This window comes from Cydia strobilella, chromosome 21, assembly GCF_947568885.1.
Source record: "Cydia strobilella chromosome 21, ilCydStro3.1, whole genome shotgun sequence".
Lineage (NCBI taxonomy): Eukaryota > Metazoa > Arthropoda > Insecta > Lepidoptera > Tortricidae > Cydia > Cydia strobilella.
Window position 1 is genome coordinate 10,489,543 of NC_086061.1, and position 22,492 is coordinate 10,512,034.

Sequence of the window (22,492 nt, forward strand, 5' to 3'; positions counted from 1 at the left end):
CGTGCTGTTGTGGGCCATGATGGCTGCCTTCAGGGAGCGGTGCAGACGCTCGACCATCGAATTGGCTTGTGGATGATAAGCCGTCGTGTGACGCAGCTGTGCACCACAAAGCTCTGTCAAGACCTTAAACATACGTGAGGTAAATTGACGTCCTTGGTGAGTAGTTACGGTTTGAGGACAACCAAATCGCGATATCCAAGTGTCGTAGAATGCACGGGCTACCGATTCAGCCGTGATATCAGACAGTGGCTTTGCCTCGGGCCACCGTGTGTACCTGTCTATGGCTGTAAAAAGGTAACGGAATCCTGATGAATGTGGCAATGGGCCGACCAGATCAATGTGGACATGACTAAACCTTTCTTCTGGTAATTTGAAATTTCCAAGAGGAGAAGAGGTATGACGTTGCACTTTAGCACGTTGACACGATTCGCATGCACGTACCCAGGTACCGCAATCTTTGCGTACAGATGGCCACACGAATCTCTGAGTTACAAGTTTGATTGTGGATCTCGTACCTGGATGACTCATGCCATGGATGGTGTTAAATATCTTCTGTCGATGCTGCTTGACGATAAACGGACGTGGCTTTGCTTGAGACGTGTCACAATATAAATAAACATTGGTACCTGGTACGGGTACTTTCTCAAGCTTCAGAGACGAAGATCGATTGACAAGAAGCTCTTGTAGTTCTGGGTCTTCCTGCTGAGCTTGCGCGATGGCTTCGAAGTCTGGTGGCACGGCAATGGTCTCGATACGGGAGAGCGTGTCAGCGGTGATGTTGTCTTTCCCGGAGATATGTCTGATGTCGCTTGTGAACTGCGAAATAAAATCAAGATAATTGAATTGTCTCGGGGAACATTTCCTGTCTTTTTGCTGAAAGGCGAAGGTGATAGGCTTATGATCTGTATAAATGACAAAATGTCTGCCTTCGACCATGTAGCGGAAATGTTTGACACTTTCATATATAGCGAGTAACTCCCGATCGTACGCGCTGTATTGCGTCTGTTGCCGTGTCATCTTCTTTGAGAAGAAAGCAAGTGGTTGCCACTCTCCTCGTACAAATTGTTGTAATACGCCGGCCAAAGCCGTGCTTGAAGCATCAGTTACTAGAGCGAGTTCAGCGTCCATAACGGGATGAACCAGTAATGTAGATTTTGTAAGACTAGACTTACAGTTCTGAAAAGTCTCTAACTGTTGATCTGTCCAAGTTAGTGGAGACGAACTTTTCAGTTTAGGTCCAGTTAGCATGTCGTGAAGAGGGGCTTGGTGTTCGGCAGCGTGAGGAACGAATCTTCTATAAAAATTCAGCATGCCGAGAAACCTGCGTAAGCCACCGACGGTCTTTGGGGGAGGAAACTCCTGCATAATCTTTACCTTCTCGTCGATGGGACATGTGCCTTCTTCAGAGACAGTAAATCCTAGGAATGTGACTTCTTTCTGACCAAAAGAACATTTGGATTCATTGATGAGCATACCGTACTCATGGAACCTATCGAACACTTGCCGTAGATGATCTAAGTGCTGCTCGGCATCTTTAGAATAGATGAGCACGTCATCGATGTAGGAGTACACGAAGTCCAAATCTCTGAGCACCTCATCTAGGAACCGTTGAAAGGTTTGGGCAGCATTTCGGAGTCCAAATGGCATGAATGGAAAGGAGAACATTCCAAATGGTGTTGTAATTGAGGTTTTGCAGATATCATCTTTGTAAACGGGAATTTGATTGTAAGCTTTAACTAAATCGATTTTTGAAAAGATTTTACTACCAGCGAGTCGATGTGCGTAGTCCTCTATGTGGCGAACAGGGTATCTGTCGGGGATAGTGCGTGCGTTCAGCGCGCGGTAATCCCCGCACGGCCGCCAACCGTTGCCTTTTTTTGGCACCATATGTAGCGCCGACGCCCACGGTGAATTAGAGCGTTGTGCTACACCGTCACGAAGCATCTCTTCAAACTGCTCCTTGGCGATCTTCAGGCGGTCTGGAGCTAAACGGCGTGGTCTACAGAAGGTAGGAGGACCTGGAGTAGTTCGGATGTAGTGAACAGTGGAATGCTTTACCTCTCGCGGCAGTCCAGATGGTTTCGTTAAGCTGGAATACTCTGCTAGCAAGCGGTGGTACTCACTGTCACCCGAAATTGCCTTAACGCTGGGTTGGTTGCAGTGCTTAAGCTGTCCCGTAGTCGACAAAGTTGTTAAGCTGTCAATTAGTCTTCTATTTCTGCAATCGATAATAATACCATAATGTGCAAGAAAATCAGCGCCGATTATAGGTTTATTTACATTTGCTACGACAAAGTTCCAAATAAAGTCTCTGCGTAATCCTATGTCTAACTTTTGCTTGATTATGCCGTACGTATATATGAGCGAACCATTAGCGGCAGTAAGCGAGTAGTTGTCAGGCGACTTGCATTTAGGCATAAAATTTCGTGGCAGAACGCACAGGTCAGATCCGGTATCAATGAGGTATTGAATTTTAGTTACTCTGTCCGTGATGAATAGGCGGCTGGTTGTAGTAGGACAGTCAGCAGCCGCCACGGTAGACTGTCTTACTAGTTTTCCGCTTTAAAGTTGCACGGCGGAATGCAATTCCGTGCGTTGGTATTAAAGTGACTATGATACCAGCACATACCTGATTTGACAGCTCGATACCGACCGTGTGACTTGGATCTGCTGCGACTGCGCGACCTGTTCTTATTAAAAAGCGAGCGTCGCTGACCGCTGCTGCTACCGGTGCTTAGCTGAGCAATCTGTTGAGTCATTTCGCTCTGGATGCGCGCCGTTATAGATTGCTCCATCTTCTTGAACATGTCTTCAAACGAACTCATGCTTGCAACCTGCTTAAAAGAAGAACCAGGTGTCACGTCTAAGATCTGGTCTGCAAGGATTGCGATGTCGTCTAAAGAAGCCGTCTTCTGAGACGCGATGATCGCTTGCACTTGAGTAGGTAGGCGAGTCGACCACAAACTTCGGAGAAAATCGTCAGTGACACTATCGCCAGCTAATCCTCGAAGGTGACGAAGGAATTGGCTTGGTTTTCTGTCTCCAAGTTCTTCAAATTGCAGCAACTGACGTCTTTTGTTTTCTTGCGACGTTGACAGTCGATCGATCAATTGTTTTTTTAATTTTTCATATTTGTCTGTTTCTGGGGGCTTCGTTATGATATCCCGTACTTCGCGAGCCGTTTTGGGATCTAGCTCTCTGATCACTTGGAAATATTTCGTAGAATCCGCTTTCACGCCCCAAACAGCGAACTGCGCCTCGACCTGGGCGAACCAAACTTCCGCATCTTCTGCCCAAAATGGTGGTAATCTCATGGTCAAACGATCTACCGCTGCGCTGGATTGTTCGGCCTCTATTTTCTCGCAAACGGAGTCTTCGAAGTTGTCGGTCATTTTGAAAGTCGCGGGTCACCAATTTAGTGCCTTTGCCTTGAGCACTATTTTTATATTAAATGATACGCGGAGTGCGATGAATATATATAATGAGAGAATATTTACAATGGCTAATTACAATTGGATTCACAAATAAGATTTAGGCTTCCGTATGATAGAAGGAAAATTTAGTTGTGTAGGAATGACATTGACACGTTGACGTAGCAACGTAGACGGGTTGTGAGCAGCCAGTATTGTGATGCGCCACAAACTTATATTTTATTTGGCTGGATTATATTATAGAACCACATAGGACCATTTGACATTTCCCTCGGTTCATCTTATGACAATACTGAAAAAAACGAAAGAACTTGCGGATTGTTGTCTCACTCACTCATAGACAAAAAGTAATAACGTGTTGTGAATACGATATCTTTTACCAAGCTTTTATTTTTGCCCGGCTTCTTTGCTTTAGTCATTATTCTGAGTAACACACCGTCGCATCGCACCAAGGTCATTGTGCGACGCACCATAAGTAAGAGCGAGAAAGAGATATCGCTTTCTCGCTCTTACTTATGGATATGTCGCACAATGACCTTGGTGCGGTGCGATGGTGTAGTAGACGAGTTATAGGCTACCACACACGTGCGCCAGTGTTGCCAAGTGTCCCATATTCCCATGTTTTTCATAGACAACTATCTAATTTTCATAGACAAACATGAAAAAAAAACATTAAATTTTTTTTACACAATTCTCTGAATTCTCATTCAGCCTAGAGCTGATGGCCGTGTTGCCAATGCTCCAAATAAATGAAAAAAAAAACATTCAGGCAATTATCTACTTAGTAATCTGTGGGCAATTGTAATTTTTGAGGTTATGTTATGTGTTGTTATGAATTTAGTCATTTTTTGTAAAGAGAATTGCATGTCAATTTGGCTTTAAATGAAATAGTTGTACCAGCGCGAGTTGTCTACAATACGTATTTTGTTGTTTTTGCCCCGTAAATAAATATACTTCCGCTCTCGTTGATTGTTCGAAGCTGTAGCGAGGAAGGTACTCTCATTCTCTTCTATTATAGCTACCAAAACGTAGTGGTTATATACTCTTTGGTAGCTACTTTTACGTATTGTATGCTGTAGCACACTTCTACAGGTATCAAAGGATTGATTCACCCCGCGCCGCATCGCTTCGCTTGGCGTTCGCGCGTTGTTCGCCTACGTAGTACGCTGCGTATTTCTATCCAACTTGTAATTCGGTTAATATCTCATTTACTTCACCAGTAGCAATAATTGTCCCATTTGACCTTACAGGCTTACACCAAACTACTCTGTGGTATTTTGTATTTTTCTTTTAGTTTAGTTTCTCCTACATTTAGTGACAGTTATTTAGTTTAGAATCTTTTTTTTTGCTTATTGAAATGTACATAATGTGACATGGTGGCTATGTAGGTCATTGTGGAACTAGTGTGAGTTGTATATTATCTGTTATGTTCTAATGGATATTTATCAAAAGACTATCCGCCCATGACTTCGTCCGTGTGGATTTATTTGCCGAAACACACTTTCAACCCCTTTTTAAACCAATTAGGGGCTGAGCACTAAAATAATCCATACTAATATTATAAATGCGAAAGTCTGTCTGTCTGTCTGTGTGTTCCCTCTTCACGCTTAAACCGCTGAATCAATTTAGATGAAATTTGGCATAGAGATAGGTTGAGTCCCTGAGAAGGACATAGGATAGTTTTTATCCCGAAAATCATCCCTTAAGAAAGTAAAAAGCGGGGTGGAATTGAGATAATTAATGAAGTGTCTGCTAATTTGTGTGCATAATATGCTCAAATTGAATAATTGCTATAAGACTATCTCCAGGCGCTATTCTTACTCTAGCTGGGGTTACTAAGTCCACGCAGACGAAGTCGCGGGCAAAAGCTAGTTTCTAATATTTTTTACTCCCTACTAATTTCAAGTCCCTACTCAAATCGTTTCTTTTACAAACTTAAAACCCTTTTTAACGCTAATAGGTCTCTACTGTCATACTGTGATTGCTGTAAGGCTCCACTGTTCATCATGTGCTACTTGCATTGCAGGTCCTCACCGTTACCAGCTTGTTGGCACACAACAACATGTCAATAGAGACTGGGTGTGTGAAGATGGAGCCCGGAGAGGTGTGTGTGAAGATGGAGCCCGGAGAGGTGCGTGTTAAGGAGGAGCCGGAGTGCGAGGATAGTGCCTGGCAAGGAGTGAGCACGGCGGCTGCGGATGCTGGACTGTATGTTGATCATGTGGTCAAAGACGAGCTCGTGCTGGGCCCCGAGGAGCGGCACCGCCCTAAACTGCTCCCATTACAAGGTCAGTTTACCTTTTAATTTTATTAGTATTTTCTTTATTTATTTTCCATGTTAGGCTAGGTTATAATATGAATATAAAATCACTTATAATATACACATAAACACGTTATAAGAAACGTAACTTAAGGTGCCGCCAGCAGCGAGGCAGGGCAGGGCCCAAGTTGCCGGTGGTCAGGGTATATTATTCCTTTATTCATTTTAAATTAATTTTTAGGGTTTTTACAATATACTTTTGAATACACTCAAAATACATGTTTCTTGGGCTATGAAATTGACAGTCAACTAACACATAGCACGCATATTGATAAAGTTTGTAGTTTGTTGTAGTTTGTATAATAGCATCGGCCAATTACATATTGTTGAAACTAAAGCCTCTAGTTAACCTAAAAACTTTAAAAAGTGTATACTATGCCTATGTTCAAAGTGTACTAACTTATGCGATTACCATCTGGGGAAATGCAGTAGATGTAAACCGGGCATTGATTCCACAAAAACGCTTGATTAGAATAATATGCGGGGTAAATTGGCGCACATCTGCGAGGTCCTACTTTGTTAAGCTTGAACTGATGACGGTCATATCATTGTTTATATACAACTCTGTGTTAGAAATTCACAAGAAAGCAAGCACTCTACTTAAGCGTTCGGATTGCCACAATTATAATACAAGGAACAATAGCAAACTAATACTTCCATCACTAAGATTAAAAAAGTGTCAAAACAGGGATTTTTTTTTTAAATAAAGTTTTTTAATAAACTGCCCACAGATGTCACGGATTTACCTTTTAATTTCTTTAAAAACACAGTCAAGACATTTTTCCAAAACCATGCCTTCTATTTGATTACTGAATATTTATCATTAAAACATATTTTAATTGACGCAAACTGTAAATCTTAGATATCAATTATTATTAAGCGTGTTTACCTTGTGTAAATCCATAATGCTCTCTCTATAAGTAGAATATTGTATGAAATGTTGACTTACCATGTAATGAATACTAATGATCATATTACGTTATGGTTAATGAATAAACTAAACTATACATATAAAAATATTATTATAAAATAAATAAAATATTATTATGATGTCATCAAAATTTAGGGTCATCCTATCCTAATTAACCACAGCGACTACACATTTCTGCTATATTATAGTCACTATTTTAAATATATACTTGCCATAATAGTAAATTTAATTTATTTCTTGTGTACTAACATAGTTTCTTAAGTATTACCTATTGTTACTAACATATTTAAATTTAATTTTAGATTAGTTATTTTATTTTATTCTATTTTATCTGTTCGATAAGTTCACTTGGCGCGCAAGCAGGTCGAGCTTGTATGGCATCAGATCGGTTTGTGACGAGTTGGTATTACCACGTCACCATACTGCTGCATTTCGAGGTAGCTTCAAATATACAGCAACGAAATGCTGGAATAATATACCTCCACCCCTCAAAAACTTAAATACAATAAGTAGTTTTAAATTGCGGTTTAAACAATATCTTTTAGCAATTTAGCTTAGCTTTGTGAATTGTATATGGAATTTTTATTCTGAAATAAATTACTTGAATTGAATAGTCATTTCGCATAATATTCATTCGGCAAAATTTTCTAATTGGGTTAGGTTAGGGTTTTCTGCCAAATAATATTATGCAAAAAGAAATTCTGCGAAAAGAAAGCAGTATGCGAAAGGTAATTCTGCCAAATGACATTTCTGCCAAGGGTCCATATCGGGTTGCATACAAATGAAAGTCATATCTTTGATACACATAACCACTTGTGTCATAATCATCATTGCGCATACAAATCAAAAGTCATATTATATTGTGTCATACATTTTTAGCCAAAATATTTGATGCCATACTCAGCAGTTGTCATACACTTTTTGGTCATATACATTTTAATTATAATGAATCAAATGTCATACAAACTAAGCATATTTATCGATACTCATAAATGTAATTACATATAACGTTTTGTATCATAATAATTTCGAACCATAATGATTTAAGCTCCCACCTCCATAACGTCTAAAAGAAAATGATAAGCAACACAAGAAACTCCTCGAAAAAATCCTCTTCCCTAATCTCAGTCCAAACACTTAATTTGACGGAGCCCCGCTCACGCGGGGCTCCTATTTCTGCGTAGTTTCTTCTTCGTACAAGTAAAGAAACCTAACCAACCTAACCTACCTACTATTTAAATAAATCTATATCTATAATTAGTTTCTTTTATAAAACCGTTACTCATACTGGAGGGGGCTCCTCTCCTTCGATCTCCTCTTTTATACGGTCTTTGTGTGGTTATAATTATGACTAAAGTAACATTTGCTTCATGGGTTCCTCACAACCATACATATTTATTATTCATGCTCTGTAACATTTATGAAAAAAACATATTATGACCACTAAATATATGACTTAATTTTTTTACATACATACTACATACATACATAATCACGCCTATTTCCCGGAGGGGTAGGCAGAGATCACGGATTTCCACTTGCTACGATCCTGGCATACCTCTCTCGCTTCCTTCACTTTCATAACATTCCTCATACACGCTCGCCGGTTTAGGGTGCTCTTGACCTGGCCTTTCTTTCTTTCTTAATTCTTTATGTCTATATTAATAGTATGCACTGCAATACTTCGAACGAAAAACAATTATGAATATCAAGCATATGACTTAAAATTTTATACGAATTAAATTAATGTCTAAAAAAATTATGACATAACTCATTTATGACAAAAACCCAGTTATGCTCAGGAATAATTCTGACTAAAAATATGACAAAAGTTATTATGCGACCAGAGGGTGCCCCTTCTGCCAAGTAACATTATGCAATACAAAAATATGTCAAGAAACTTTCTGTAACACAATAGGGAACCTAACAAATCACTTTGATCGCTTAAGCATAATTAATAATATAATTGTATGTTTAATGGTTTCGCTTTAAAAAAAATTGTATTGTAAATTTAAAAAAAAGGGAAACCTACAAACCTAGTTTTTCATTGTGTAAATACTTAAAATCATGGAGAATGTTTAGAAGGAAACGTTTTCTCTTTTTGTATGGTAGTACGAGCTATACTGCAGGTTTCTCCATTCTATAAACTCTCAGTATGCTCCTTGCGGCACTCTAACTAGAAATCTCACGTGTGGGCCGAGTCCGCTGCTACGTCAATTGATTTGTCTTTATTGTCCGAGTGTCGCTCTTTAGTGATATGGCGATACCAGACGTAGCGTCGTAATGTTTGTTATGTTAATTATACGCGATATAATACGTTATATTTTTTTTTTGTTATATTGTGTTTCAGTGTGTTCGGATGGTAGCGCCGCCCGCGCCAGGGAACAGCTCGCGATGGGTTGTTCCGTGGTGCTCGAGCGCCTTCGCGACGACGCCACTGTTTACAAACCACACAGCTGCGAACACTGTGGCGAACGTTTTATAAATAAATCTATTTTGAGGAAACACATACAATATACTAACTTGTTATTTGGACACAAAAAATGCAATCAGAAATCAAGCTTAAACCAGAGGATACACGCTGGAGAAAAGCCTTACAAATGTATTCATTGTGAATACAAGTGCAACAGTAGGTCAGACTTACGAAAACATGAAAGGACACATACTGGCGAGAAGCCTTTTCAATGTAGCCACTGTGATTTCAAATGCCTTGATAAATCCAACCTACGACGTCACCAGATGACACATACTGGCGACAAGCGTTTTCAATGTACCTACTGTGATTACAAATGCAATAAGAAACCAAACTTAAAAACACACCAGAGGATACATACTGGAGAAAAGCCTTTTCAATGTAGCCACTGTGATTTCAAATGCAATCAGAAATCAAGCTTAAAAACTCACCAGAGGATACACACTGGAGAAAAGCCTTACAAATGTAGTCATTGCGACTACAAGTGCAAGTTTAGGTCAAACTTACTACAACATGAATGGATACATACTGGCGAGAAGCCTTACAAATGTAGTCATTGCGACTACAAGTGCAACCGTAGGTCAGACTTACGAAAACATGAAAGGACGCATACTGGCGAGAAGCCTTTTCAATGTAGCCACTGTGATTACAAATGCGGTGATAAATCCTACCTACGACGTCACCAGAAGACGCATACTGGGACGAAGCCTTTTACGTGCAGGTACTGTGATAAAAAATTCAGTCAGAAAGCAAATTTATTTCGGCATCAGATAATACATACTGGCGAGAAGCCTTTTCGATGTAGCCACTGTGACTACAAATGCCGTAATAAATCCAACCTACGACGTCACCAGAAGACGCATACTGGGACGAAGCCTTTTACGTGCAGGTACTGTGATAAAAAATTCAGTCAGAAAGCAAATTTATTTCGGCATCAGATAATACATACTGGGGTGAAGCCATTTCAATGTAGCCACTGTGATTACAAATGCAGTCAGAAAACAAACCTACGACGTCACCAGAAGATGCATACTGGGACGAAGCCTGAAAACGTAGCAATAGCGACTACAAGTGCAGCCTGAAACAGCACCTGTGAAGACACCAGATGATACACACGGAAGAGAAGCCTTGTAGGGAACGTTCACGTTGGAGGGTATGGAGGCGAACTGGTCAGACATGTGGCTTCCAAGCCGGAGGTCGTTACTCTAACTCTAGACACCACCGACTTTCTCGGGTCTTATGTCCGTACGAAACAGCATTTGATATTTAGGTACGAGTTGGTTTGGCGTTTGCTTGCTGAAGGAAAATATCGCGAGGAAACCAGCATAAAGTAAATGGCTGGCGTGAGGACGATTGTTGCTCAAACCCCCTTGTACAATGATAACTTTGTTCAATAAAAGAAAACATCAGTTATCTACATAATCTACATCTCTCTCGCTCTTGCACTTTTGGAGTGACATGGATAGAGAGTGACCAGGCTGCTGCGTGTTTAAAAATACATACAGTGATGAGTGATCGAGTTTATTTCAGTTTACATACAGTGATTCAGTATTCCACTATAATTACCGGAATAAAGTGTACATTAGACTTAAATAGACCGGGATATGGACCGTGATTACCTTTTGTATTGTTTTCGAGCTCCCGATATTTCGACGCAATTACATGCATCTTGTTCACGGGTAGGTATAATATCGGAAGCTCGAAAATAATACAAAAGGTAATCACGGTCTGTATTAGTAGTGAAACTAACCGTGAATCATTCAAAACTGTATTAAGTGTACATATTCTAGAATAAACAGTATTTTTTATTCTACTTTCTTGCTATTCCTATACTCGCTGACGCATACCACTCTTTGGCCTCATTCGTACGAGCGCTTTTACAACGCGCGTTAAAAAAGCGTTTGAATGACACAAATGAATACATGTGTATTTGTTCACACGATGGTGGTGGTGCTTTTTATCAAGCGTGTTGGATTTTCGACTTTAAGGGATGGTCGTTAAATCGAATTTAGCTTGCGGACCAATTCAAGCGTTTTTTTAAAGCGCGTTTAAAAAGCGCTCGTGATTATGAAGCCTAATACTATGTAAAACCGTCCAAGTGTGAGTAGGACTCGCGTTCCAAGGGTTCCGTACATTACACAATTTAAACAATGTATTTTTTATGTGAAATGTAAGTGAAAAATCTTTAAAAAACCCGTAGGGGTCGGATCAAAAACTTAGTAATTAAGTCCGACTCACGCTAGACTACACATTTCTAATAGGTTTTCCTGTGATCTATGGGTAAACAACTATTTTGTGTATTTTTTTCATAATTTTAGACCCAGTAGTTTCGGAGATAAGGAGGGGGGGGAATGGTAATTTTTTGTCTATTTTCTTGAATAACTTCTAAACTGTTTATTTAATCTTTATTGCACAAAAGAAAATACAAATGTACAAAAGGCGGACTTAATGCTACAAGGCGTTCTCTACCAGTCAACCTTCTTTCTTTATCCTAATATTATAAAAATATATATGAGAGTTTCTCACAATGAGCTCTTTCATGTGATACGTAACTCGATATAGTTTGAAAAACTTTATTTTTTTATTTTTTCATTTACCCCCCAAAACTGGTCCCCATGTTTAATTTTTATTTGTTTACGTTACATATCCATCTTTGGGTTACAAACTTACATATGTATACCAAATTTCAACTTAATTGGTCCAGTAGTTTCGGAAAAAATAGGCAGTGACAGACGGACAGACAGACAGACAGACCCACGAGTGATCCTATAAGGGTTCCGTTTTTTCCTTTTGAGATACGGAACCTTCAAAATGGTTATAAAGAGTGGAATGAATATAACGAAAACATATGGTGCGGTAGTCTGTTACGACGAGTGTGGAGGAGGCTTTACATTACACTAGCAGGCACACAGTATCTTCACAATGAGAACTACATTATAATCTATAGCATGTCAAACAAAATTGTCAGTAAATAGGAACAAAAAAAACTATACTCATCCTTTTCTTTTGGGTGCTAGTACTAGTGAAAAGGGCCGATTCGAAGAAAGAAAAGTTCAATGAAAGTTCGCTGATTAGCGAACTATACTCTGTCCACGTTAACGAGCTAGTACCAGAAAACTCAGACTGCACGTGATTGGTCAGCGATAAGGGCGATGCATGTGCAACGGGTGAGTTTACATGACAGTCAACTCTGTCTTTTGTATGGTGCGGACTCGTCTAATTGCTCTCCTTTGTATTGCTTCCCGTTTAAGTTATCTGTTACTCGCCCCGTTTACTGGATTATCTTCTGCTTATTAAAACTTAACTAAAAAGAGTATAAAACAAATATTATAACCATAAGAAATTCATAAAAATAAATAATCGAAGCGACGGCATGTAAGCCGAGCCTGACAGCGAGGTGCCATTGTTTACGCCCACTGCCCGTTTTTGTCCTTTTCATCTGCATACAAAAGTGCAAAAGAGAGACCGCTATACTAGCTCGTTAACGTGGACAGAGTATAGGCTCCAGAGTCGCGTTCGCGGCTTCGCGCCGTAATTGCGCATGAGTGTGGAGGAACCTTAAGACAAAGATAGTATGATTCTCTCTGTCTATGGTTGAAATGAGACAGTCCAGATAATTTCTTCTCTTAAAGCCCGCTACAGACTCCGCGGAGCGAAGCCTGTCTCGACTCTGTCTCTCTATTATGGACGGTATAGAAAGGACGACAATCTCTTATGGCAGAACTATTGCAAAAGTGACCAGCTTTCAGCTGCAAATAATAGTTACTAATCTCACCGGCGGCGCTAGTTAGGCTCTGGGACATGAGTATAACATGAACCATATAAGGCAACAAATAACCCGACCAAATTACGTAGGTTGTTTTTGGTAGTATTTTGGTGTATAGTGGCGCCGCCTTATTACTGTCTTTTGATGGACACTTTTCATACATAGAGATTTGGCTCCTTTATATAGTCTCCATTGGTCTCCATGCTCTCTATGTTGCCAACCACACTCAATTTACTTTTTCCTCGACAAGAGGTGTGTTTGGATGCGTGGCGATTCGTCACACCTTTGTGATGGGTGACAGCGAATGAAGAGATTTCCCATAGACCTAGCATTACATAGATGAGCTATTCGCGGAACTTACGCAATGCGACAATATGATTAGTCGATTAGATTTGTAGCCTACCATAAACCATACAAATTTACGGTGGGGAATTAAAAAAAAGTGAGACTGTGACAAGGACAAACAATAACAGCGCTTTCTCTGCTACTCCTACTGAAAGATACATAAGACTATCCCGTTCGGTCATTTCCACCTACCCCTCATGACCGATCCAGTTATAGTAGATTCATGAGATTTGCTGACTAAACCAAGTTCGTGTCCGGTACGCCCGTGGGTTTTATGCATTGAATGAAAGATAATCTCATCACTAGGCTGGCCACAGACACAGACGCACGGAATTAGTGTATGGAATGACATGTGCAAGCGAGACAGCGATATGCCTGTGTCATAGAGTAGTTATAGACATGAAACCGAGCGACCAGGGGTAAGAGAAAGACATATTCATTTATGACAGCATAATCCTTTTTCTCTTTCACTTATAAATTTCGGTATTTCGCCATCGCCTCCTACCTATGCTGCCATAACCCGACCATGAAAAAAAAACCGGTCGGTGATAAGGACATAGCATGGCACTATTTTCTCTTTCCTCTTATAGGAATCGCAATAAGACTATCTATCTCTATCAAAGAGTGTCAGGCCCTTGGCCTGTGTAGAGCGAAGTTTCGTCCCCACCTGTAATTCCATATGGAAATCCTCAGAATAATTGGAAACCGAATGAAAATTCCGTGCGATTATGGTAAGCCTAATAGCTATAACACACTATCACACCGCACCAAGGTCGCGTTAGTGCATTAATATATCATCCTAGCTTCGGATATTTCGGACTATATGTCAATGGGGTTGGCAACTGTCAAAGGTTTGCATAGATGGCGCCATCATAGCTTGCCCCTTTTTCTATGAGATTTGGCTTAAAGGGCTGGCATCCACGGCATTGAAAAAACAAAAATTGACACAATTCTCATTAAGCCAATTGTCAAATTTTTGAGGTTATTTATGTTATGAGTTGGTATGAATTAGTCGTTTTTTGTAAAGAAAATTGCATGTCAATTTCGCTTTAAAATGAAATAGACATTTTGTACCAGCGCGAGTTGTCTACAATACATATTTTGTTGTTATTGCCCCGTAAATAAATATATTTCCGCTTTCGTTGACTGTTCGAAGCCGTAGCGAGAAAGGTACTAACTCTCATTTCCAAAGTATGTTATATTGTCACTTTATTGTATTGTATTGTATTTTACGTAAGCGAACAACTCACGAACGCGAAGCGAAGCGGCTCGACGCGGCAGGCCTACGGCGTTCGCGTTTGCACCGAGATCGCCCACGTAGGACACTTTTATAGGTATCAAAGGATTGATTCACCCCGCGCCGCATCGCTTCGCTTCGCGTTCGCGTCTTGTCCGTCGACGTAGTACGCTGCGTAACTCTATCCAACTTGACTTATATTGACCGGGATATAGACCGTGATTACCTTTTTAATTGTTTATGAGCTCCTAAACAATTCAAAAGTTAATCAGGGTCTATATCCCGGTCATTATAAGTCTAGTGAAACTAACCGTGAATCATTCAAAACTCTATCCAACTTGTAATTCGGTTAATATTTCATTTACTTCAACAGTAGCAATTGTCCCATTTGACCTTACAGGCTTACACCAAACTACTCTTGTCTTCGGTTACCGCGATAGTTACTCATGAAATAAAACTATGAAAACGGATTATATCGCGTATATTGAACGTATTCGTACTCTGTGGTATTTTGTATTTTTCTTTTAGTTTAGTTTCTCCTACATTTAGTGACAGTTATTTAGTTTAGTATCTTTTTTTTTGCTTATTGAAATGTACATAATGTGACATGGTGGCTATGTAGGTCATTGTGGAACTAGTGTGAGTTGTATATTATCTGTCATGTTCTAATGGATATTTATCAAAAGACTAGCTGTTGCGCACGACTTCGTCCTCATGGATTTATTTGCCGAAACACACTTTCAACCCCTTTTTAACCCAATTAGAGATTGAATAGTCAAAAGCACTAAAATTATTTCTAATATTTTTTTTCTCCCTACTAATTTCAAGTCCCTACTCAAATTGTTTCTGTTACAAACTTAAAACCCCATTTTAACCCTAATAGGGCTCTACTGTCATACTGTGATTGCTGTAGGGCTCCACAATTCATCATGTGCTACTTGCATTGCAGGTCCTCACCGTTACCAGCTTGTTAGCACACAACAACATGTCAATAGAGGCAGTGTATGTGAAGATGGAGCCGGGAGAGGTGTGTGTGAAGATGGAGCCCGGAGAGGTGCGTGTGAAGGAGGAGCCGGAGTGCGAGGACAGTGCCTGGCAAGGAGTGATCGTGGCGGCTGCGGAGGCTGGACTGAATGATGATCATGTGGTCAAAGACGAGCTCGTGCTGGGCCCCGAGGAGCGGCACCGCCCTAAACTGCTCCCATTACAAGGTCAGTTTACCTTTTAATTTTATTAGTATTCTCTTTATTTATTTTCCATGTTAGGCTAGGTTATTATATGAACATAAAATCCATACTAATATTATAAATGCGAAAGTCTGTCTGTCTGTCTGTATGTTCCCTCTTCACGCTTAAACCGCTGAATCGATTTAAATGAAATTTGGCATAGAGATAGGTTGAGTCCCTGAGAAGGACATAGGATAGTTTTTATCCCGAAAATCATCCCTTAAGAAAGTAAAAAGCGGGGTGGAGTTGAGATAATTAATGAAATGTCTGCTAATTTGTGTGCATAATATGCTCAAATTGAATAATTGCTATAAGACTTTCTCCAGGCGCTATTCTTACTCTTGCTGGGGTTACTAAGTCCACGCAGACAAAGTCGAGGGCAAAAGCTAGTCACTTATAAAATACACATACACACGGTATAAGAAATGTAACTTAGGGTGCCGCCAGCAGCGAGGCAGGGCCCAAGTTGCCGTGATCAGGGTATATTATTCCTTTATTCATTTTAAATCTATTTTTAGGGTTTTTACAATATACATATAAAAATATTATAAAATAAATAAAATATTATTATGTGGTTATCAAAATTTGCAGATTATTTTCAATTTTTATAGAAATAAGGCTCTATTAAGGGTCCCCAGCAAGCTCGGTTCTCAATACAAACGTAGTTACACTCTCATTGTAAAACGAGTAACTAGTTTGCTCTGAAACTTTATACTTACAGTAGGATAAAGAAATAAGATTTCTTTGAATGGCCTATAATCTACAATACATGACTCTGTCGGTAAAGTAGAAATTTACTTAGCAAGACCAACAGATGGCGCTGCCACCGTCATCGCTGCACTGTCGGTAAAACAGGATTTGTTTTGGAAAGATGGCGAATGTACTGTGGTGAGGATATAAAGCCGGAAAGTGAAATACAACAAATTAAATAATTTGAAGTGTAAAGTGGGAATCGACATGCCAATTAATAGACTTTAAATGATGTTTCTTTGTGTGTTTAAGGCTAAATAAGTTTAGTTTCAAAATGTTAACTTTTGGTTAAATAAAACCTTTGTTTTAAGAGCAACACCATACGTTTATTATTGGCGGATTCCTAACAATTCTTGATAATTGTCTTATATATCTATATCTGTAATTAGTTTATGTAGCTTCAGATACCGTATTTATAAAAAAAGCAGTGAATTTAAGTTTTTCATATGAAACTTGTTTTTTCTCTATTTCGTTTGTTTTATTATCTGTAGCTATATAAACTAATTAGTAATAGTAATAGCCTTTATTTCATGCTTCTTTTTTTTTTACAATTACATAAATTTCAATTATTATTGGTTTATTATTTGCATGTCGCTTGTGCGGAAAAGGCCTCCCCCAGTTTTTCCCATAAACTAATTACAGACCTATATACTAAGTGCAGTTTCATTACAATCCACCATGTAGTTTTAAAATTAGAAGGAAACGTTAGCTTAGCTTAGCTTAGAAGCTTGGCTGTACAAGAGATCTGATAACAGTGATGACTTTTTGACAGTGCGAACCTTATGGTTTCATCTTGGCAACATTTTACATGAAAATGGTTTTGGTGGGATGTACTTTTCATTGTTTTATTAATTGGTAAAGGAGCCCTTGAGGCCTACTTACAGTTTTTTTTTTAAATTTTAATTAAAATTGGTACACGTCATCCGCATTAAAATAAAAAGTGATGGCCTAATTACTACAGATTTCTCCATTCAAAAAACTTTCAGTGCTCCTTGCGGCACTCTAACTAGAAACCTCACGTGTGGACTAAGTCTACTGTTACGTCAATCGATTTGTCTTTATTGTCCGAGTGTCGGTTTTATTTTATGTGATATGCTGATAACCACACGCAGCGTCGTGATGTTTGGGGTATTTATTGTTTCCCATATAGTTTTAAGTCATAATGTATTGTTTGTCCACATTTTCGTTAGTCATAATTTGGTTTTTCTCAGAAACGCGTAACTTTTCAGGATTGCCATGAAACAAACCTAACCTAACCTATCCTACCTATAGGATAACCTGAGGAAAATCCTGAAAAGATAACGGTTTCAGAATTATGACTAATGATAATATGACAATCATTACATTATGACTTTCAATAAATATGTCAAACAAAGGGACCCCTGATGTTTGTTATATAAATTATACGCGATAGAATACCTACGTTTTTTTTTTGTTAATTTGTGTTTCAGTCTGTTCGGAGAGTAGCGCCGCCCGCGCCAGGGAACAGCTCGCGATGGCGTGTACCGTGGTGCTCGAGCGCCTCCGCGACGACGCGACTTTTCACAGTGAAGACAAACGATATGCCTGCGAACACTGTGGCAAGCGTTTCAGAAACAAGTCTATTTTAAGAAAACATATTCAACACACGCACTTATCGACCGGACAAAAACCATTTGCTTGCGACTTTTATATTTCTACGTTTCACACCGAATCGCTTGTAATAGAACACGAGAAAACTGAACTTCGTTTTACTAATTTCATGTGTGCTGAATGTGTGTATACAACAAGTTCCAAGAAAAGTTTGAAGACTCATTTAAAAACTCACGCTTTGGAGAAGAGTTACACAAGCTCGTGTAAAAGTAATTTACACAAACACCAAACAGTTTACATTAATGGAAAACCTTTTAACTGTAGTGACTGTGATTTCAAATGCAGAGTTGAATCAAACCTGCGACGTCACCAGAAGATGCACAACCGGAGGCACCAGAGAATACTCACTGGAAAACAGCCTTACAAATGTAGTCATTGCGACTACAAGTGCAGTGCTAGTTCTATGTTACGAAGACACGAAAGGACACATACTGGCAAGAAGCCTTTTACGTGCAGGTACTGTGATAAAAAATTCAGTCAGGAAGGAAATTTATTTCGGCATCAGATAATACATACTGGCGAGAAGCCATTTCAATGTAGCCACTGTGACTACAAATGCAACTTTAGGTCATTGTTACGAATACACGAAAGGACACATACTGGCGAGAAGCCATTTCAATGTAGCCACTGTGATTACAAATGCAGTCGGAAAGCAAACTTAAAAGCACACCATTGGATACATACTGGAGAAAAGCCTTACAAATGTAGTCATTGCGACTACAAGTGCAAGTTTAGGTCAAACTTACGACAACATGAAAGGATACATACTGGCGAGCAGCCTTTTACGTGCAGGTACTGTGATTACAAATGCAGCTTTAGGTCATTGTTACAAACACATGAAAGGACACATACTGGCGAGAAGCCTTTTCAATGTAGCCACTGTGATTACAAATGCAGTCAGAAAACACACTTAAAAAAACACCTGCAGAGGATACATACTGGAGAAAAGACTTACAAATGTAGTAATTGCGACTACAAGTGCAACAGTAGGTCAAAGGTACTACAACATGAAAGGATACATACTGGAGGAAAGCCTTACAAATGTAGTCATTGCGACTACAAGTGCAACCGTAGGCCAGGCTTACGTAGACATGAAAGGACACATACTGGCGAGAAGCCTTTTCAATGTAGCCACTGTGATTTCAAATGCGGTGATAAATCCCACCTACGACTTCACCATATGACACATACTGGCGAGAAGCCTTTTCGATGTAGCCACTGTGATTACAAATGCCGTAATAAATCCAACCTACGACGTCACCAGAATATGCATACTGGGACGAAGCCTGAAAACGTAGCAATAGCGACTACAAGTGCAGCCTGAAACAGCACCTGCGAAGACACCAGATGATACACACGGAAGAGAAGCCTTGTAGGGAACGTTCACGTTGGAGGGTATGGAGGCGAAGTGGTCAGACATGTGGCTTCCAAGCCGGAGGTCGTAGCTCTAACTCCAGACACCACCGACTTTCTCGGGACTTGTGTACGTACGAAACAGCATTTGATATTTAGGTACGAGTTGGTTTGGCGTTTGCTTGCTGAAGGAAAATATCGCGAGGAAACCAGCATAAAGTAAATAACTTTGTTCAGGGCGTACTGTCAGGCGTTCTACACCAGTCAGCTGTGGTACCATTACACGAAACGATCGTTCAATAAGCTTCGAGTACAGTACAACAACGCGTTTCGTGCAATGTTACGGCTACCGTGGCGGTGTAGTGCATCTGGCATGTTCGCCGTGAACAGAGTAGACGACTTTTACGCTATAAATAATGCGTAAAAGGCACTGGTCGTTTGTCGGGAGAGTGAGCGAATCGATGAACAGCATTGTTAGCGTAGTGTACGCAACCTACTGTATGAGCAAGGCCTCCGCTGTAAATATTTAATTAGTGTTAGATTAGGTAATAATTAGTTTAGTTTAGAATAGTAAAATTTAATATAGATTAGAATGTATAAATTAGATTAATATAATGATTATTCTTAATGTAATGGGTTGATACCTAAATAAATAACATTTTTATTTTTAATATTGTCTTCGGTTACCGCGATAGTTACTCATGAAATAAAACTATGAAAACGGATTATATCGCGTATATTGAATTTATAATACATCCCGACGTTTCGAACTCTTTACAGCGTTCGTGGTCAACGGGTGACGGGTGATTTTTATTTTTATTTATTTAAATGGCTGGCGTGAGGACGATAGTAGCTCAAACCCCCTTGTGCAATGATAACCTTGTTCAATAAAAGAAAACATCAGTTATCTTAAAGTTATATCTATCTTTGGTTATCTACATAATCTACATCTCTCTCACTCTTGCACTATTGGAGTGACATGGATAGAGAGTGACGAGGCTGCTGCGTGTGAAAATACATACAGCGATGAGTGAGTGAGTTTATTTCAGTTTACATACAGTAATTCAGTATTCCACTATAATTACCGGAATAAAGTGTACATTAGACTTAAATAGACCGGGATATGGACCGTGATTACCCTTTGTATTGTTTTCGAGCTCCCGATATTTCGACGCAATTACATGCATCTTGTTCACGGGTAGGTATAATATCGGAAGCTCGAAAATAATACAAAAGGTAATCACGGTCTATATTAGTAGTGAAACTAACCGTGAATCATTCAAAACTGTATTAAGTGTACATATTCTAGAATAAACAGTATGTTTTATTCTACTTTCTTTCTATTCCTATACACTCCCTGACGCATACGTTCTTTGGCCTCATTCGTACGAGCGCTTTTACAACGCGCGTTAAAAAAGCGTTCGAATGACACAAATGAATACATGTGTATTTGTTCACACAATGGTGGTGGCGCTTTTTATCAAGCGTTGTTGGATTTTCGGTTTTTTTTTGGAGCGATGGTCGTTAAATCGAATTTAGCTTGCGGACGAATTCAAGCGTTTTTTTAAAGCGCGTTGAAAAAGCGCTTGTGATTATGAGGCCTAATACTATGTAAAACCGGCCAAGTGTGAGTCGGACTCGCGTTCCAAGGGTTCCGTACATTACACAATTTAAACAATGTATTTTTTATGTGAAATGTCTTTAAAAAACCCGTAGGGGTCGGATCAAAAACTTAGCAATTAAGTCCGAATCACGCTAGACTACACATTTCTAATAGGTTTTCCTGTGATCTGTAGGTAAACAACTATTTTGTGTATTTTTTTCATAATTTTAGACCCAGTAGTTTCGGAGATAAAGGGGGGGGGGGGGTGTTGTAATTTTTTGTCTATTTTCTTGAATAACTCCTAAACTGTTTATCCTAAAATTATAAAAAGATATATATTTGAGTTTCTCACAATGAGCTCTTTCATCTGATATGTAACACGATATAGTTTGAAAAACTTAATTTTTTAATTTTCTCATTTACCCCCCTAAAGTGGTGCCCATGTTTAAATTTTATTTGTTTACGTTACATATCCATTTTTGGGTTACAAACTTACATATGTATACCAAATTTTAACTTAATTGGTCCAGTAGTTTCGGAGAAAATAGGCTGTGACAGACAGACAGACCCACGAGTTATCCTATAAGGGTTCAGTTTTTTCCTTTTGAGATACGGAACCTTAAAAATGGTTATAAAGAGTGGAAAGAATATAACAAAAACATATGGTGCGGTAGTCTGTTACGCTTATATTTGGCCTTTGGGTGACCGCTTCTGGTAGTAGACAATATTTATTTGTCAAGCTTAAGCTGGCTTAAGCCCTCTCAAGACTACGCGCCGCGATTCGCTCACGAGTGTGGAGGACGCTTTACATTACACTAGCAGGCCCACAGTACACAGTAGGAATAGCGAACTAGACTCCACACTCGCGTTCGCGGCTTCGCGCCGTGATTCGGGCATGAGTGTGGAGGGCCCTTATGGATGTTTGAATGCGTGGTGGATGCGTGGCGATGTGGCGATTCGTCACAAGGCCCCTACCGCGAACCACGTTCGACGTGTTGCCTCCCTGTCACACTTACGTACGAGTTTACAAGTGCGACAAGGAGGCAACACGTCGAACGTGGTTCGCGGTAGGCCCTTTGGTGACAGGTGACAGCGAATGAAGAGATTTGCCATAGACCTAGCATTACATAGATGAACTATACGCGTGCGCCCGTGAGGGACGGAACTTACGCAATGCGACAATATGATTGGATTTGTAATAAACCATACAAATTTACGGTGGGGAATAAAAAAAATGTGAGACTGTGACAAGGACAAACAATAACAGCGCATTCTCTGCTACTCCTACTGAAAGATACATAAGACTATCCCGTTCGGTCATTTCCCCCCACCCCTCATGACCGATCCAGTTATAGTAGATTCATGAGATTTGCTGACTAAACCAAGTTCGTGTCCGGTACGCCCAAAGAGTAAAGTAAGTATAAT

General features: G+C 39.6%; 2 protein-coding genes across 2 annotated transcripts; both read left to right on the forward strand.

Moving 5' to 3' along the window:
* Positions 1-4,231: 4,231 nt before the first annotated feature.
* On the forward strand, positions 4,232-10,893 carry LOC134751049 (zinc finger protein 271-like). The gene is made up of 3 exons (XM_063686384.1): positions 4,232-4,424; positions 5,458-5,719; positions 9,033-10,893. Exons 2-3 carry the CDS (start codon positions 5,494-5,496, stop codon positions 10,235-10,237), a joined length of 1,431 nt encoding a protein of 476 aa, XP_063542454.1. The 5' UTR covers positions 4,232-4,424; positions 5,458-5,493; the 3' UTR covers positions 10,238-10,893.
* A 3,381-nt stretch (positions 10,894-14,274) lies between these two features.
* LOC134750873 (zinc finger protein 436-like) lies at positions 14,275-20,732 on the forward strand. Its single transcript, XM_063686112.1, has 3 exons — positions 14,275-14,436; positions 15,453-15,714; positions 17,931-20,732. Exons 2-3 carry the CDS (start codon positions 15,489-15,491, stop codon positions 19,433-19,435), a joined length of 1,731 nt encoding a protein of 576 aa, XP_063542182.1. The 5' UTR covers positions 14,275-14,436; positions 15,453-15,488; the 3' UTR covers positions 19,436-20,732.
* Positions 20,733-22,492: the final 1,760 nt, after the last annotated feature.

Bases quoted from the DNA above. Each gene is read 5' to 3' on its own strand.
- LOC134751049 (XM_063686384.1), top strand. From the start codon at position 5,494: ATGTCAATAGAGACTGGGTGTGTGAAGATGGAGCCCGGAGAGGTGTGT. The intron at 5,720-9,032 runs GTCAGTTTACCT...ATTGTGTTTCAG, and splicing joins TAAACTGCTCCCATTACAAG to TGTGTTCGGATGGTAGCGCC.
- LOC134750873 (XM_063686112.1), top strand. From the start codon at position 15,489: ATGTCAATAGAGGCAGTGTATGTGAAGATGGAGCCGGGAGAGGTGTGT. The intron at 15,715-17,930 runs GTCAGTTTACCT...TTTGTGTTTCAG, and splicing joins TAAACTGCTCCCATTACAAG to TCTGTTCGGAGAGTAGCGCC.